Genomic DNA, 16,692 nt, shown 5'->3' with positions numbered 1-16,692 from the left:
CTTGCTGCCTTAAATGTACCTTACGGCCTTAAGGACTAAGGTAGGTACCTATCATCTAATCGCTATGTACCCTACCAGTGGGGAATTTCCCTAAGCGGGCAAGCTCCACTTTGCTGCCTTAGGCGGCTGGGCGGCATTCGTTGCCCAGCGAACCATGGAAAAGGTGCGGCTAGCGACCACTGGATGTGATGGATCCCAAGGTAGATACAGTACTTGCCTCCCCTTTCATCCAGCTCGATTAGCTGTTTTCCGGTCACTGGGGGTTCTGAGCGTGCTCGACTTGTCCAGATCAGCCATCGAATCTTGCCGGGGCAAGAACTGCTGGTTGAGCTGTACGAGTTGTGCCTTGTGTGTTCCGCTCGTTGTTGTGTTTTGCGTATTAGCCTCGGATCCGGCCACCCCCTGAGCTACGACTTGGGTAGTATCGCGCAACCATGGAAGGGGATATGGCCAGTCGGTATCAGATGATGGAGGAACTGGGAAGTGAGTGGTTACCGACCGCCAAAAAATTGCAATTGGCATGTTACTGACAAGAGAATTGTTGTTGGCAGGTGGGAGTTTTGGGACTGTGTACAAGGCTATTGAAAAATCTACAGGGGAGATTGTCGCGATTAAACATGTACGCTCTCAAGAGTCTATGATTTGTTTTCACTTCTCAATTGACCGTCTGGAACTGGTTATAGATCGATCTCGAATCGAGCGAAGACGATATTCAAGAAATACAGCAAGAAATCTCCGTCCTGGCCACATGCGCCAGTCCCTACGTGACGCAGTACAAGGCGAGTTTTCTTCGGGGACACAAACTATGGATTGTCATGGAATACCTGGGCGGAGGATCTTGTCTCGACTTGGTAAATATATCAATTGGCGTGTCATTGGGACTTTGCGATCGCTAACTAGTACCTAGCTGAAACCCGGTGTCTTCAGCGAAGCGCATGTTGCTATTATCTGCCAACAGCTGCTACAAGGCATGGAATATCTACACAGCGAAGGCAAAATTCACCGCGACATCAAGGCTGCGAATGTGCTGCTCTCCCACACAGGAAAGGTCAAGTTGGCCGACTTTGGGGTCGCGGCCCAGCTTACCAACATCAAATCGCAACGCAATACCTTTGTCGGAACCCCTTTCTGGATGGCTCCTGAAGTAATTCAACAAGCTGGATACGATTATAAAGCGGACATATGGTCACTGGGAATTACTGCGATCGAGATGATCAACGGAGAGCCGCCCCATGCGAGTACACATCCGATGAAGGTTCTCTTCCTCATTCCAAAGGAGCCGGCCCCTCGACTAGAAGGAAACGAATATAGCAGCGCGTTCAAGGACTTTATCGCGCAATGCTTGACTAAGGACCCGGAGCGGAGACCCAGCGCGAAGGAGCTTTTGAGACACAAATTTATTCGCAATGCAGGGAAGACCGAGGCGTTACAGGAACTCATCCAACGGAAGCAAGATTGGGATGCCGGCAAAGGCGCGAGGCAGAACGTCAAATACTACGCGGAGTCTCTGTGAGTTCTCGCCCTGGGGTTTTGAGTCGTTACATCCGCTAATCATACTCACGCAGTAATACTATCACGCGGCTGGAAGATGACGACGGATGGGTGTTCGACACTGTCAAGGCACCTCCCACGTCGATACCAGAGGATTCGCACGACCTAGTACCTGACCGGGATACACGAGACCGTTTCTACGACGAAGCCTCGGAGTTGATGGACAATCTGCACATGTCCAGTCCACCTGTCCCGCCGAAACATGCATCAAACTCGACAGTGCGACGAACTACAGCAGCTGACAGGAGCCCCTCTGTGCGACGGCCCAAGCGACGATCAAGTGGCGTGAAGCAGCCCCTGGGCGTCGACCTGACTTTCGGCAACAGCCCATCAACGGTTCGCCAGTTCCGTCGGGTGTCGGATAAGATCGGGCCCGACACTTCATACATTAACCAGTACCAGATCGCTGTTGATGAGAACGCAAGCCCTAAGACAGTGTATTCGGATTCGAACAGCAAGGAGGCTCAGCTAGGGCGTCGGGCTTATAGCAAGGCTGTCGGCCTTGCTTGCCAGGAGGTCCTTGGCACTACTGCAGACCAGGAAAAGAGAGAAGCCATCTCAAGACTGGCGGAGGCCTGGAGCGACCTGGAGATGGTCGACCCCGAGGGCCTATACCATATTCTCAAATCTATGAATGAGAAACTTCAGAGGTCGGTAATTACAGATTCGCATGTCCGTCACTAGCGTGACACTGACTGACTTTCGCCTCCTTTTCAGTGATTCGAAACTCGCAACTCTCGTCCCGCAAGCTCCACAACCCGAATCCCCACAGAGACCACGGCTCGTTTTAGCACAAAACAATCCACATCTGAAGAGCCACCGTCGCCGTCAGTCTGCAGCAGCGCCAGACTCCAATTGGCCGCCGGCGCAGCTGTCTAACCTTCCGGGCCAGCAGGTGTCGGGAATGGAACACACCAAGCAATTGTCCGATGTTCTTTACCAGCGCTGGTCCGACGGCCTTCGTAACCGCTGGCCTGGAATCTAATTCCATCTATCTACTCTTTGGCTGTCCTTGCTGGATCACTTTCCCTTTCGTTGTATAAAAGGTTCTGGGGCGTCACCGGCTTCGATATATGTTGATCTTCTTCTCTACCGGTTTGCTGGTTTGCTATTTTTCTCGGTGTCTTTGGCATACAGCTGTCGCTCTCAATGTTCTCACTAGGGGCGTTCGTTTCTTCACTTGGCTTGTTTTCTAATGGGTTGAACTGCTGGTCGATGATACCCACTATTTCGAGAGTCGTCTCTGTCCTTTGCTGCGGTGGCAGAGCATGTATGGTAGATTATCTGCCTGCGGACTTGACTTCTACTTGGCAGCTGACCTTGTTCTCTCTGTTTTCCTGGTCTGCATAAGGATTGGTCCTGGTGTTCCCATTTTTGACTACTTTCTGGCGAATTGGTTAATTCTTCGTGTGTGACTATCGGAATTCCCCTGTCCAGCATTGTTTGTGTGATTACCTCTACGTCTGTTTCGTCATAGACCCTGTGTCCTCGAGTGTCCTGCGTTGCGGGGCATCTTACTTCTGTTCTCTCTGTGATATATGTGTCGCTGGTCATTAAATGTAGTTACTGTGATTCATTCCTGTATGTTGTTTGTTTGTTGAGGCGTGGATATAGCCAGTCTTTTGCAAAAAAAATAATAATCCGACGTATTCATCGACCTGTATGTCGAGCAATCCTTCAGGATGCGTTTTCTAAAACCTCAGATTCCACCTCAGAGGGAGGTTGCTCGGTGCATAGTATCCTCAATTTCAAGCCGCAAACGAGGCTTCCTGAAGAATCATCGTTTTATTGCTGTGAGACTTGATTACGAGCGACTTAATTAAACATGTCAAGCTGCCAATTGGAGCCACAGACTCGAGGCGATCGTGCCCCTGAATGGATGAAACGCGGCCGTCGAGGCTGGAGGCGGAAAGGATGCGCAGTGGGAGACCCGCCGCTTTCCTGACGTCCTCCTGAGTCGTCACTCGGCAGACTAAAGACTAGACTAGACTACGGGGAATTCTGGGCCAGGCGGTCTGTTGGTCTTAGCCAGTTAGACTGTTAAATTAAGGTGGACTGCTTGGTTTAGATAGGGGAGACGAGGCTGTCCTCATATCTGTCCAGTGATGCTGTTTGGCTAGACCTCTCTGCATAATTTCTCCGAATCTTTCTTCCTTCTCTCCTTCCGTCGCTTCATTTCTTTGCTTCCTTCATCATCAGTCCATCGCTATTATTTGGCAGGCCAATCCTCACGCTCATTTTTGTCATGATCGATTCACTCCCTTAAGTACAATCGCTACGTTCTACGCTTTATTCTGCCCCGAAGATGGGGAGCTCCCCGGGAACGGGCGACGCGGAACCAGCGCCGGAAGCGTCCCAAACAATGTCGCCATCGTTCCAAAGTCAGCGGGAACTGCCAGCTGAGGCTTCGTCTGTGATACAACGTCGTCAAGAACTTCAGCAGAAGCGATCGTCTGTTCCCCCAGACCGAACGGTGCTGCTCGACACGCAAAACGTCTGACCCTCAACTTTCCTATCAACGTTGTTCCGGGTCTTGAATCCGATCCTAGCGTCACTTCCCCTGAGTCTATGACACCTGCCACATTCTCGGCCGCCCGTCCATCTCCCCTCCCTGCCGCTGGAACTCCGGTCGTGTTCGACGATCAGGACGATGGTTCTAGCCTTCTGACTGCCATTGCGTCACAGGAACGGAAGGTGCTAGAACTCCGCGAGGAGCTTCAGCGGGCGGAGGCGGAGCTGGATACTTTGAAGAAACAGTGGGCTTCCTCCGAGAAGACGAAGAAACGCACGGAGATCAACCACCGAGCTGAGCCGTTGCTCCCTCTGCGGTCGCCTGACCGCGCGACCCATGACGAATCGAGCCAGCATCGTACAGAACGCAGTGCAGGCACAGCGGATGGCTCTTCGGCCGTGCAGACTCGGCGCAGCCGCGATCTGGAGCGGCGCCAAAGCCTACGAGCGAGTGTAAATGGTGGCACCGCGATATCTGCGAATGGACGGCGTGTGTTCCAGGGGTCTCATACGCGGGCATTGTCGCTGCTCTCGCCCGTTAATGGTCCTGGTGTCAACCAGCAGTTTGGCGCTGATGTGGACGGCAACCGTGCGACCCGGACGCCGCGGTCGGCGACCTTGCCTTCTGTTGAACGTGCTGCAACGACCGAGATGAACGAACGGCCTACAGAGGATATGATCTCTCAGTGGCGGAGGACGATGCCGCCCCCGTCTCGGGAGGCACTTGTGCGTACCGGCAAGCAGATGGCTTCCGATCTGAGAGAAGGCTTGTGGACGTTCCTGGAGGACATTCGACAGGCCACCGTGGGAGAAGAGGGAATCAATGCCACTCAGTCGAGAGGAGTGCCGCCCGCGCGGAAACGAGATTTCAGCTCCGCATCTCGAAGCAGAGACCGTTTGTCGGTGCATGGAGGCAAATCATCGCGGTCACCGTCGTCCTCGCGGGGCAAGGCGGCAGGGACACAATTATCTGGTAAAGACACTAAATCGGCGGACATAGACGTGTCGTTCTGGAGTGAATTCGGCATTGATACAGCTGGGCAGAAGTCCACGAAAGCTCGCGGAGCCTCAAATACCCCACGCGGGGCGACCGAACAAGAAACCTCCAACAATCTCGACGTTGAAGAGAACTGGGATGACTGGGATACTCCCCAGCCCAAGAAGACGCATACCCCTTCTTCGAGCCGCTCCACGCTGGAGTCCAAGCACGACCAGTCTCCGGTGACACAGAACAGTAGCCCTCGTACAAGCGGCAGGTATGCTATTTGAATTGCACCAGGCTTGAAACTCGCAGTCTGACTGATTGATATGCGCTGACTTGGATTAGCTTTGGAGACTGGCGCGCCACGCAGGATGACTTCGTCCCGGACCCCAGCGTATCAGATGGCATTCCCTGGCCTGCAATCACCAAATTCGCTCCCTCGAAGCTCACGCGGACGGCATCCAATTTGATGGCCGAGTGGGAGCGCAGTCTTTCACCGTCACCTGAAAGAAAGAATCAAACGAGCTCCCCGCCGCTCAATAAGGACGATAAAAAAGACTGAACTCGTCCGTGGGACTGTCCTACTCCATGACCCTTGACCTGATACATGTTTCTTTTTTCCTTCAGGCTACACTGTAAATACAAACATATATGGACATGCACTCTACCGGGCTGGATTGCATGGACCAAGTACAAAGTAACGCAGGGCTACGATTATCGTTTGAATACCCTCACGACCACAGCGTTTTCTTCCCCTTCGTGGATTTGCCATTCTATGACTTCTTTTCTTCTTTTCTCCAGTTCCAAAACGTTGTTTGATGAAGCCCTTTTCCGACACGGATTATGTACGAGGATATTATGTATATATATGTCTTGCTTTTATATTTCTATAAATTTGCAATTACATGCATTAGAGCCAAATTCTTCTCCAGCTCCATAAACGTCCTGACAATTTCTGAAGCCGAACATAGTACACAGTCATGTGATAAACTGCACTTTTGGCCGCTTTGCTCCGCCGTAAAATAAATTTGTTTTCGCCATCTCCGCAAAATGTCCGAGCTGATTATCTGGAGCCAGCGACTTGATTTCCAATTAGCGACTTGCTTTTCTACTTTCCTTGCGTAAATTCTACTAGCAGGATTTCTCGCATACATTGCAGCACTCGGCAGTTTCTACGCCGAGACACCTTCCTTCCCAACCCAACATGAATTTCCCAGGAATGACTCCGCCCATCGGCGGTATGGGAGGAGCAAACAATATGCAGGGCATGAGTGACCAGGAGCAGGCAATGGTCAAGGCGGTTCGTATCTCCGACATCAATCCTATTAAAGTACCGGCTAACATAAAACACAGATGCACGCTGCAATGGAATCCTGTCCCGTCAAGACCGCCATCTCCGGTACAATGGGTTTTGCGCTGGGCGGTGCATTCGGCTTGTTCATGGCTAGTGTATGTGTCCATAGTCCCAAACTAAACTACGGAAAACAGGTGTCTGACATGCTCTACTTCTATAGATGTCCTACGACTCGGCATTCACCCCTCAAGGAGCCGCCCTCTCGGACCTCCCCTGGCGCGAACAACTCCGCCGCGGCTTCAAAGACATGGGCGCCCGCTCCTGGTCCTCCGCCAAGAACTTTGGTATCGTCGGTGCTCTCTACGCTGGCACGGAGTGCTGCATTGAGGGCCTGCGCGCGAAGAACGACCTCACCAACAGCGTGGCGGCCGGCTGCATCACGGGCGGGATCCTTGGTGCGAAGGCGGGCCCGCAGGCGGCGGCTGCTGGCTGTGTTGGTTTTGCGGCGTTTAGTGCGGCGATTGATGCGTATATGAGGATGCCGTCGGAGGAGTAGCGCCGCTTGCTTCGCTTGCTGCGGTGTCGCTGTTCTGGTTTGAACAGATGGTCGCTTTGCGAAACGTGTATAAACATTGGCGCGGCGTTGGGTTTTCCTTATAAATTTTTGATTTGATGGGATAGATATGGGCAGCATCGTCGGCGTTCTTGGGGTTTTTTGGTTTCGTTGATGCTGCTTGTCCGCGTGCATATACTCCGCTTCTGCACTTTGTGCATATGTTAGATCTTGAGTGGGCGATGGCTGTATAGCATGGGTGCGACTCGCGACTCCGATGTACAATACGTGATATGGTTATAGAGGTGTGGATACAGGATACAGGCATATACTCCGATCTGCATGGCTAACCGCTACGCTACTTTTGAACTCTCCTGTTGAATGATGGCAAATGATGGCAATCTTTAAGAAGTAAAGAAGTAAATAGATATCAGCTCTGATCTCAAGGGTTGTATAGAAACATAATAGAACAAATTGATCATATACCTCTGGGTAACATGACATTCTCTTTGCCCCACGAGATGCATGGTTGCTTCACCCATGACGTAGGGGGCAATATTATATATACTTTGCACAACATCCGCAACCCACACACAGACACATCGATTTTGAGACGTCGACTGCGCCTGCTAGCAATTTAAAAGATGACCAGTACGGTAAGTCTCAAGATTGTTAAACCCGACCAATCTTAACTCGATCTACGGAGTAGCAAGTCGAGTATTCCGTCGACAAGCCACTGAACCGGGAGCCACCCGCCAAGCAACTCGTCGCGAGGTATGTTTCCATCCTCGACAGTCATCGTAGTACAATAGCCGGATAAGAATAAGGATAATACTAAAAGTATACAGCTTCCTAACACCGGCTGATATATCCTACGATCGGAACCACGGCCCCATCCCGCATCTCTCAGCAGACTCCCATAAAGTGCACATCGACGGCCTAGTCTCAACCCCTCTCAGTCTATCTATCCAGCAGCTCGCGAACGAATTCCCGCAACATGAAGTAGTCTGCGCGCTCGAATGCGCCGGGAACAGGCGGCACACGATGCGCACGATGCTCAAGGAAGTGCAGGGTATCGATTGGGGGATGCGGCTGTCATGAATTGTAAATGGAGGGGGCCGAGGTTACGCGATGTGTTGCTGCGCGCGGGGGTTAGGGAGGACGAGAAAGGTCTGCATGTGGAGTTTTCGTGCTATCAGGTGAAGTGTCAGGAGGATGAGTGGTTTGGGGCGAGTGTACCGCTGGAACGGTGTTTGAGGGAGGATGGGGATGCCATTCTTGCTCTGCAGGTGCACTTTCCTCTCGTTCCCTTTTTGGCATTTTTGAAAGTGAGACTGACGATGAAATAGGTGAATGATGCTCCGCTACCCGTGAACCACGGGTATCCCGTGCGAGTTATCCTGCCTGGGATTGTCGGCGCGAGATGGGTGAAGTGGCTGGATCGCATCACGGTCTCGGACCATGAGTCGCCGAATTTCTACCAGCAGCATGATTACAAGGTCCTGCCGCCGTCGGCGGTCGATCAGGAGTCAGCGCAGCCGTTTTGGGCACAGACGCCCCCCATGTCTGATATGCCTATCAACTCTGTTGTCGCGGTCCCGGAAGATAATGCGACTGTTGCTTTGTCGAGTTCTGGGGTTATGGAGGTAAAGGGGTATGCTGTTCCGCATGGTGCGGATGGACCGGTTACTCGTGTGCAGGTTTCAGTGGATGGAGGGAGAACGTGGATAGATGCCAAGATTGACGAAGCTGGGCAGGGGAATAGGCGATGGTGCTGGGTGTTGTGGACTGCAGCTGTGTGTCCTGAAGTAGGAACAGGGAGGGAAGTCTTGAGCAGAGCTTTTGATGCTGGTGGCAATGTACAGGTAGAACATTCACAGTGGAACCTGAGGGGTGTCGGGTATAATGGGTACGGGCGAGCGCGGAATCTGACAATCATTTAGTGTAAGAGCCCAGAGTTTTATGGCCAGGCAGACTCTTTGATTGACAGAAGGACAGTTGGTAAAAGCTGTAACGTAAATCGTAAGTATATAGCACTGGTCTAATAACTATACATACAGCCATCATGGCAACACAACATATTTCTCCAGATGCTTGGGAATCGAGCTCCTGAGGCCCTTACTCTGAAGCCAGGTGTTGGAGAAAAGCCGGTCAGCATACCGGTAGGCTCCATCGCACAAAATGGTCACCACATTGCTACCCTTGGGGAGCTGCTCAGCGACCTCCTTGGCGGCGACGACGTTGAGAGCGGAGCTAGCGCCCAGGTAGAGTCCCTCCTCATCAAGGCAGCGGTAAACCATCTCAATGGACTTTTCGTCGCTGATGGTGAGCGACCCGTCGAGCAGATCCATGTCGGGCTTCAGGTTGTCGGTGACACGACCCTGACCGATGCCCTCTGTGATACTGCTTCCGCTGCGCTCGATCAGGTTTCCGCCGCTCTGGATGTAGCTGTGGAGAACACTGCCTGGAGGATCGGCAAGGAAGCACTTCACGCGGCCATTGCTGGCGGTTTTGAGGTATCGTGTGATACCAGCCAGAGTGCCTCCTGTTCCAGTAGCGCATGTGAAGGCATCGACCTTTCCATCAGTTTGAGCCCAGATCTCGGGTCCAGTCGTCTCAATGTGGGCCTGGCGGTTGGCGATGTTGTCGAACTGATTTGTCCATACAGCATTTTCCAGCGACTCCGCATGTCTGCGCGCCTGGTGGTTGTAATTCTGAGGGTTGTCGAATGCAACAGCAGGTACAGGATAGACCTCGGCACCTAAAAGACGTAGCAGGTCGATCTTACCCTGCGACTGAGTGTTGGGCATGTAGATGACAAGCCTGTAGCCTTTGGATCGGCACACATGCGCCAAACCAATACCGGTGTTGCCAGCTGTCCCCTCAACAACTGTACCGCCTGGTTTCAAAAGTCCTTTCTCTTCTGCATTCTTGACAACGAATAGCGCAGCACGGTCCTTGACGCTACCACCGGGGTTCTGGAACTCGGCTTTGCCGAAGATATTGCGTCCGGTTTCCTCAGAAAGTCGCTTCAGTCGGATGAGAGGGGTGTTTCCAATAGCTGCAGGTACAGAGGCTGATTAGCAAACTGCAATTGCTCTATCACCGTGAATGTCCATTGCGTATACTGTACCTTCTGTCAACCCGTTCACGACGCCCTGAGCTCTGGATACCCGCTCATGGTAAGCGGTCGATGCCTCCACGGCGCGGAGGGCAGTTGTGCCAAACCGGCGCACACCTTGTCGAAACATGCTTCCCACTAGACCACAGGTACCTCCAGAACACCCGTCAACGGTATGCAGGCCGCAGAAAGACGAAATGACTTGGGAGTATAAGAACCCCAGATTCTCGGACACCGAGGATCGGCATTAGTCACCTTCGGTCACGTGAACGATGGCGTGATGAGGTTTGTAACGAGTAGTTGGGCGTATGGAGCCAGCCATTTCCTCTTCTGTCGAGTTGGTCTTCGCAATATAACACGAGTTCGTATATAACTGATACTGATACGAGAAGAACCTACATAAAGCAGTCTGTTTCGTGGCTATGTGGTCGTTCAGGTAGATTGATGTTTGTACACCTCCAAATCCGTAGATGTATGGAAACCACGTGCCCAGAGCCCTAGCCCTTATCTTAGTGCTTCCCGTTTGGGCTGTTTGTTTATCCTTTGGGCCCCGTGACAGCGATCTGCGTTGGGAGTGGTACCTCCGCGCTGCTGAAAGACGACGTCCATCTTGAGCAGGATTCGTATCCAGGCACACAACTAATACAATACAGCAATAAATGAGATGCAAGTGACTGTCTGAGATGACCTAAGTCTTTTTAATTTGACAGAATTCCACGCCGTTCCTCAGTATTAACCAGAGATGCCTGGTCGAGTTTCCGCCCGTTCGACCTCTGCGCCGACACGCAGGTCGTCGGCTCAGCCCTCAGCATCAGGAGGTCGCGCCGCGTCTGTGACCCCGTCCTTTGTGATTCCAGAGGAACCTGCGCCGCCCGAAGCGTCGCCTAACCTACGTCGCGATGTTTGTTTGATTTTTGCTGACGCCCAGCGTTCAACGACCGGTCACCGGAAGCTTGTGGTGCGATTAAGGAAGCTGCAGGAGATTTGCTGCGGAATTTCTGCGAAGAAGACGAAGAAGGACGGCAAGAACCCTGAGGCTCAGGAGGAGCTTTTACTGCCGAGCGAAGAAACCATTCCGGAGAAGGAGTTCAACGTAGAGGTTGGTCGCTGTTTGCTGCGCATACTGCCGATAAAAAAGACCGAGCCGGTTGGCGATCGAATTCTGCGGTTTGTTGGAACTTTTCTATCTCATGCGACTGAGAAAGATACCGAAATCTTCGCCGCCGGAAATGACGACGATGACATGCAAAATATCATCGAGACCCCAACTGCCCGACTGGCGACTCATCTGATCAGCGTTGTTGTGCCGCTGTTGGCGGCAAAGGACAAGATCGTGCGTTTTCGCGCGACACAAATTGTCACCCACATTGTCAACTCCCTCGAAACAATCGATGATGATCTCTACCATACCATTCGACAAGGACTATTGAAACGAATTCGAGACAAGGAGCCCTCAGTGAGGGTACAAGCTGTGCTGGGGCTTGGGCGCCTGGCAGGAAACGAAGAAGAAGACGACGATGATAACGACGATAGCTCCAAAGCCCTCCTGGAAAAGCTCATTGACATTATGCAGAATGACACAAGTGCTGAAGTGCGGAAGACCCTGTTGCTCAATCTGCCTCTAGTGCCCGCAACTCTCCCTTATCTGCTCGAACGTGCTCGAGATCTCGAAGCAACTACCCGACGAGCCTTATACTCCCGCTTACTCCCCACCCTTGGTGACTTCCGCCATTTGTCGCTTTCCATGAGAGAGAAACTGCTTCGCTGGGGCCTTCGAGACCGAGATGAAAGTGTTCGAAAGGCCACTGGAAAGCTGTTCTACGACCGCTGGATTGAAGACTGCGCTGGCACAACCAACGATTCCGAGAATGGTCCTTCCACCCAGCGTTCTCCCCCAAACATCGAGGCACTGCTGGAGTTGTTGGAAAGAATTGACGTCGTCAGCTCTGGGATGGACTCCGGAATCGCGCACGAGGCCATGCGCAGTTTCTGGGAGGGCCGCCCCGACTATCGAGAGACGATTGTTTTTGATGAGCCGTTCTGGGAATCCTTGACGGCCGAGTCAGCCTTTCTTCTACGATCCTTTAACGATTTCTGCCGTGTCGAGAACGAAGGAAAGTTCGATAGTCTCGCCGACGAGAAGATACCTGAGGTGACAGCCTTCGCGCATTTTCTGAAAAAATACATGACCGAGCTTCTACAAAGGAAGAAAATGGCCAAGGATACTAGTGAAGCAAACGACGACGACACGGTTGAGAACGAATTTATCGTTGAACAACTATTACATATCGCCATCACACTGGACTACAGTGACGAGGTCGGCCGCCGGAAAATGTTCTCTCTCCTTCGCGAGTCGCTAGCCGTGCCCGAGCTACCTGAAGAGTGTACTAAGCTCACTGTCGAGACTTTGAGATGTGTGTGCGGACCAGCTGCTGCGGCTGAGAGTGAATTCTGCAGTGTTGTTCTCGAAGCTATTGCCGAAGTCCATGACACTATTGTGACCGAAGATAGTTTTGTTTCGGCCAAGTCTGAAATCAGCGATGCGACCTCCAGCCGCCAACGGTCTGAAACCCCGGCAGATAGTGAAGCTGAAGTACCCTTTAATAAGGAGGAGGCAAAGGCCAAAGTTCTGCGCGAGATCGTGGTCAATATGAAATGTCTGCATATTGCCCAATGTATGTTGCAAAACGTGGAAGGCAATCTGCAACAGAACATGAACCTGGTTACTATGCTCAACAATTTGGTCGTGCCAGCGGTTCGAAGCCACGAGGCTCCGATCCGTGAAAGAGGTCTAGTGTGCCTTGGTCTCTGCTGCTTGTTGGACAAGGTGAGTTTTCTATACATCAACGTATTTCCCCAACAACGTGCTGACTCATTACTTTCCCGGTTCCCAGACTCTCGCCGAAGAGAATATGACGCTCTTCATCCACTGTTACAGCAAAGGCCACGAAGCCCTGCAGGTTACCGCCTTACACATTTTGTGTGACATGATAACGACGCATCCCTCGCTACTCGCTCCTGTCCCACAGTCTGACGGGGAAACCGTGTCGCCGCCAGCATTCCAGAAGCCACTGCTCAAGGTCTTTGCAAGAGCTCTGAAGGCTAGCTCTGCGAACAGTGTCCAGGCCGCTGCCGCCACCGGCCTTTCAAAGTTGTTGCTCACTAATACTTTTACACCGTCTGGAGCCAACATCCCACAGGCCATCCAGGAGTACAACGAGTCCGCTGTGGAGACCGTCTTGCAATCGCTCATTGTGTCTTTCTTCCACCCTCGTACTCGGGAGAACCCGGCCTTTAGACAAGCGTTGGCCTATTTCTTCCCTGTTTACTGCCATTCCCGCTTGGAGAATACCCAGCACATGCGAAAGGTGACCGTTCCCGTTATCCGTGCGGTTCTCAATGCGGCGGAGGAGTACTACTCCCTAGAAGCCGAGGAAGATAGTGATGGCGAGATTGATGAGACTGTTGGACAGAGGGAGCTGAAGGCACTGATGGCAGGTGTCGTGGGCATGCTTGCGGAATGGACGGATGAGCGGAGGGTCGTGGGCCTGGGAGGAGAGAAGATCCTTGCGGGCGTTCCGACGAGCTCCAGCCCCTGTGGATTCGTACACTTGGCCCTGGTGAAAGATATTCTGGAGCGCGTTCTGGGGATTAGCACCGGTCCCAACCGGTGCTCCAAGGAGGAAAAGAAGCTTCTATTCTCATTGTTGAGTAAGCTTTATATCTCGCCTCCTGTGGTGCCTTCGCGATCTGGGTCTAGGATGCCTGAAGGCGACGATCAATTCCGCTCCAGCACCCAGAGTGCCAGCGGGGCGAAATCTCCCCTGAGAATGTGGCTCTTGCCCAGGAAGTCAAGGAATTACTGGATGAAGCCATCCAAGAGGGTGTCGCGGCTGAAGCAGCGGGTCGAAATGCGCTTGTGAAGGTCAAGAATGCTGTTCTCAAGCTTCTTGCAGCTGCGCAAGGCACCAGGTCCGACAGTGTCAGGCCGCGCGAAGGCACCGAGGAACCCGAAAGTGATGCCATGAGCATCCGCTCTGGCAGTGTCCGGCCATCCATTGAGCACCCAGGCAAACGCCGGCGGATGTTCTCAGTAGAGCCCAGCATTATGGAGGAGGATGAGAACGATGACAGTCGAGGAACGATCATCAAGTCTGAAGCTCATGACGACTGAGGGCGTAAGCCCCTGGTGCTTGATTCATTTCTTTCTGTTGCCGGCGTTGAATGATGGTCATGGGTTGAGAACGGGATGGGTTATGACATGGTTATGAGGTTTCATGTAATTATTGATTTGGTCTATTGGTGTATATGATTGACGCCGCTTCATTCCAATTTATTGCACCTCTTGGTTTCTGGGATGATCTACCTTTGATGACCTAGTCACTCGTACGGTGAATGCTGACTACAAATGAAATACGATTGCGCCAATATCAAAAGAAAAGACACGAAGGTGTCCCTCAGATACGAGACTGGCCGACCCAAGCAGTGAAAGGTACAGTCGAGAGACACTGCGAATTGGATCTTCTTGTGGAAGAGGTACGTAGGCTGCGCTTAATTGACTGTAAATAACCTTGATTATCGGAATATAACTGTCTCAATGGCATGAGGATGGGTTGACAGGTCTTTTCCGACTTGTTGTCCAATAATAAGATTTCGCCTGTCTACATCTCGTTGCTGTCACTGAGATTGCATTAAGATTGGATTCATGGATGTTGTCTCTTGTCTTGATTGCTCTATGTATCTATCCATAATTCCAGTTTTTGTATTGCGATCATCTTTCTTCTGACAGGTCAGGATAAATACCTCTTACACTTATAACATATACAAAGGGCATTCCTTCTAGTGGTCTAGTTAGCTCTCAGGTACGTACTTTCTATTGAGACTAAAGACCAGGATTGAAACCTGTTTGCTACCTAGACTACTACTTCTCTATGATAGGATGGCGTACTGTCTAGTAATATCATCACATCCACCTTATTAATTGTATCAACCGAAGGTCGCCGACTATTTGGAACTGTCTACAGTCGTACTTTTACTTTCAGATTCCCCATCAGGCCATATGTTGATCTTTTATTGGCTATTAAGACTGTTCGATTAGCTCTACGACCCTGGCCATCACCTGTCGGGGAAGCAGCGAAGACATGAGCGGGGGAGGGAACCTGTTCTTATTACAAGTAGATCAGTGTCCTCTGGGCTTATCCTCAAAAAGGCCATGACTTCTCTCACACCACACGTTCCTCTGGAGTTGTCGATTCTCGATCTAAAAAACCTTTCTTTGACAAGCTCAACTCGCCTGACAACTTTATCATAATCGCCAGGAGATACAGCTCCATTCCAGCCTGTATACACCCCTATTTTGTCAATCACTCGTGATCTCTCCTCGATGTCCCTCCCCCATTCGGCGTACTCCTCCATCTGTTTCTCCAGGTCATGTTCTGTGAAGCTCAGGGGACATGGTACACTTGGATTGCCGTGATCATCCTCCCCGACCAGCTGTTTCCGTATACCATATTTCGTGACATCCGCAAGGAGCCTTTGGACATGCGGCTCCCCATCGTCAAATATCGAGCCGATTAGACTTAGTATCTCAGACTGCAAAGATTTGCGGTACTCAAATGCGCAAATCAGATCTGAGGCTTCTTTACAGACTTGCGTCTCATAGTAAAGCCAGAGTGTCTGCCCAAGAAATAGCTCCTTGGCAGCCTTTTTATCTTGGACATTAAACTCTTCGATATCCTCTGGCAGACTAGGCTGAATGAACCGCTCTGGCTTCGGACCGTCATACTCTATGAGAGACGGATGATGGGCGACAAGAAAAATCGGATAAATAGGAACTGCTTGCCAGTCGATGATGCTGGTTATTTGGGTAGGGTTGTCTTTGTCAACGAAAAATGTTACCTGTGTGTAGGTCATTGTGCCAGATTACGCCCATATTGAGTGCACCGTCTTCTGGTAGGAGATGACATCAGCCTAACTAGCACGTAGTTAGAGAGACGAGATACCTTACTGGGTCCCCTATGCACATCGACTCCCCCTCTTCTGTCATCAAACCACGCTCGCCCTGTTGTCGGTCCGATTGCGAAAGTATCATCGATTTTGATACTTTCGGACTGAGATGTCTTGACAGTGGTATAATGACCCGTGAAATGGGAACTTTGCCCGAGAGAGTGTGGGAGTGATGGAACCAGTCTGCTTCGTTATAGGCAGTTTGTCCCGCGGCTCCAGGATTTCCCACATGCGACCAAGCTCGATACCTTTGGCCTTCTCCATGATGAGATACTCTGAGCCTAGCTTGCTCCCAACAATTCCGGGAACAATATGCAAGGACTCTAGGAACAGGAAGTTGAAGATTCCCCCTTGCCTTTCAAGATGTTAGCTTAACTGAGCTATTTTTATTTGACTGTTTGCTCCGTTCGAAACTGGGGTTTCGCACATATTGCATCGTTGCCACTTCGGACGCAGTACTATAGTGGCTAGCTCCTGCGTTAGGGATTTGGGATCTTAACAACTAGGTCCAGTCCGTCCTGCATGGGAACAGGAAAAGCCTTGTTGAAGTTTGCCTCTGGTAGCTTCGAGACGGTGATGCAAACTGCATTGTGTCCGGCAGCTCCCTGCGCAACTTCGAACTAGAGCATCAAGATCGAATGAAACGTATCTGTTTCGCAGCTGCTGTTCTTCAT

At 51.5% G+C, this 16,692-nt stretch overlaps 7 protein-coding genes across 7 annotated transcripts; 5 read left to right on the top strand and 2 right to left on the bottom strand.

Moving 5' to 3' along the window:
* Positions 1–434: 434 nt before the first annotated feature.
* P174DRAFT_365879 (STE20 family serine/threonine-protein kinase) lies at positions 435–2,536 on the top strand (the record flags this gene model as incomplete). Its single annotated transcript, XM_024822084.1, has 6 exons — positions 435–483; positions 552–619; positions 684–851; positions 908–1,509; positions 1,566–2,201; positions 2,269–2,536. The coding sequence occupies 6 exons, from the start codon at positions 435–437 to the stop codon at positions 2,534–2,536; spliced, it is 1,791 nt and encodes a 596-aa protein (XP_024685105.1).
* Positions 2,537–3,639: 1,103 nt separating this feature from the next.
* P174DRAFT_438281 (DUF4048 domain-containing protein) lies at positions 3,640–5,962 on the top strand. The gene is made up of 3 exons (XM_024826501.1): positions 3,640–3,977; positions 3,998–5,318; positions 5,390–5,962. The coding sequence occupies exons 1-3, from the start codon at positions 3,914–3,916 to the stop codon at positions 5,604–5,606; spliced, it is 1,602 nt and encodes a 533-aa protein (XP_024685104.1). The 5' UTR covers positions 3,640–3,913; the 3' UTR covers positions 5,607–5,962.
* Positions 5,963–6,263: 301 nt separating this feature from the next.
* P174DRAFT_365451 (translocation channel protein TIM22) lies at positions 6,264–6,894 on the top strand (the record flags this gene model as incomplete). The annotated part of the gene is made up of 3 exons (XM_024822059.1): positions 6,264–6,344; positions 6,398–6,493; positions 6,559–6,894. The coding sequence occupies 3 exons, from the start codon at positions 6,264–6,266 to the stop codon at positions 6,892–6,894; spliced, it is 513 nt and encodes a 170-aa protein (XP_024685103.1).
* A 641-nt stretch (positions 6,895–7,535) lies between these two features.
* P174DRAFT_417534 (putative sulfite oxidase) lies at positions 7,536–8,874 on the top strand (the record flags this gene model as incomplete). The annotated part of the gene is made up of 6 exons (XM_024824608.1): positions 7,536–7,547; positions 7,601–7,665; positions 7,740–7,985; positions 8,048–8,180; positions 8,241–8,800; positions 8,835–8,874. 6 exons carry the CDS (start codon positions 7,536–7,538, stop codon positions 8,872–8,874), a joined length of 1,056 nt encoding a protein of 351 aa, XP_024685102.1.
* On the bottom strand, positions 8,862–10,212 carry P174DRAFT_438277 (cysteine synthase A). The gene is made up of 2 exons (XM_024826500.1): positions 10,025–10,212; positions 8,862–9,952 (listed from the first exon to the last, which is right to left on the bottom strand). Exons 1-2 carry the CDS (start codon positions 10,140–10,142, stop codon positions 8,955–8,957), a joined length of 1,116 nt encoding a protein of 371 aa, XP_024685101.1. The 5' UTR covers positions 10,143–10,212; the 3' UTR covers positions 8,862–8,954.
* A 314-nt stretch (positions 10,213–10,526) lies between these two features.
* On the top strand, positions 10,527–14,406 carry P174DRAFT_438276 (condensin subunit YCG1). Its single transcript, XM_024826499.1, has 3 exons — positions 10,527–12,839; positions 12,907–13,813; positions 13,864–14,406. Exons 1-3 carry the CDS (start codon positions 10,755–10,757, stop codon positions 14,184–14,186), a joined length of 3,315 nt encoding a protein of 1,104 aa, XP_024685100.1. The 5' UTR covers positions 10,527–10,754; the 3' UTR covers positions 14,187–14,406.
* A 507-nt stretch (positions 14,407–14,913) lies between these two features.
* Positions 14,914–16,086, bottom strand: P174DRAFT_79870 (uncharacterized protein). The gene is made up of 2 exons (XM_024832464.1): positions 16,020–16,086; positions 14,914–15,961 (listed from the first exon to the last, which is right to left on the bottom strand). The coding sequence occupies exon 2, from the start codon at positions 15,923–15,925 to the stop codon at positions 15,128–15,130; it is 798 nt and encodes a 265-aa protein (XP_024685099.1). The 5' UTR covers positions 15,926–15,961; positions 16,020–16,086; the 3' UTR covers positions 14,914–15,127.
* Positions 16,087–16,692: the final 606 nt, after the last annotated feature.

This window comes from Aspergillus novofumigatus, assembly GCF_002847465.1.
Source record: "Aspergillus novofumigatus IBT 16806 chromosome Unknown P174scaffold_2, whole genome shotgun sequence".
Classification (NCBI taxonomy): Eukaryota; Fungi; Ascomycota; class Eurotiomycetes; order Eurotiales; family Aspergillaceae; genus Aspergillus; species Aspergillus novofumigatus.
This window is presented reverse-complemented; position numbering and strand designations above follow the sequence as displayed.

Coding starts and splice junctions, on each gene's coding strand:
- P174DRAFT_438281 (XM_024826501.1), top strand. CDS start 3,914: ATGTCGCCATCGTTCCAAAGTCAGCGGGAACTGCCAGCTGAGGCTTCG. Junction 5,319..5,389: donor AGCCCTCGTACAAGCGGCAG/GTATGCTATTTG, acceptor GACTTGGATTAG/CTTTGGAGACTGGCGCGCCA.
- P174DRAFT_438276 (XM_024826499.1), top strand. CDS start 10,755: ATGCCTGGTCGAGTTTCCGCCCGTTCGACCTCTGCGCCGACACGCAGG. Junction 12,840..12,906: donor TCTGCTGCTTGTTGGACAAG/GTGAGTTTTCTA, acceptor CCCGGTTCCCAG/ACTCTCGCCGAAGAGAATAT. Junction 13,814..13,863: donor ATTCCGCTCCAGCACCCAGA/GTGCCAGCGGGG, acceptor TTGCCCAGGAAG/TCAAGGAATTACTGGATGAA.
- P174DRAFT_438277 (XM_024826500.1), bottom strand. CDS start 10,142: ATGTTTCGACAAGGTGTGCGCCGGTTTGGCACAACTGCCCTCCGCGCC. Junction 9,953..10,024: donor CGTGAACGGGTTGACAGAAG/GTACAGTATACG, acceptor CTGTACCTGCAG/CTATTGGAAACACCCCTCTC.
- P174DRAFT_79870 (XM_024832464.1), bottom strand. CDS start 15,925: ATGACCTACACACAGGTAACATTTTTCGTTGACAAAGACAACCCTACC.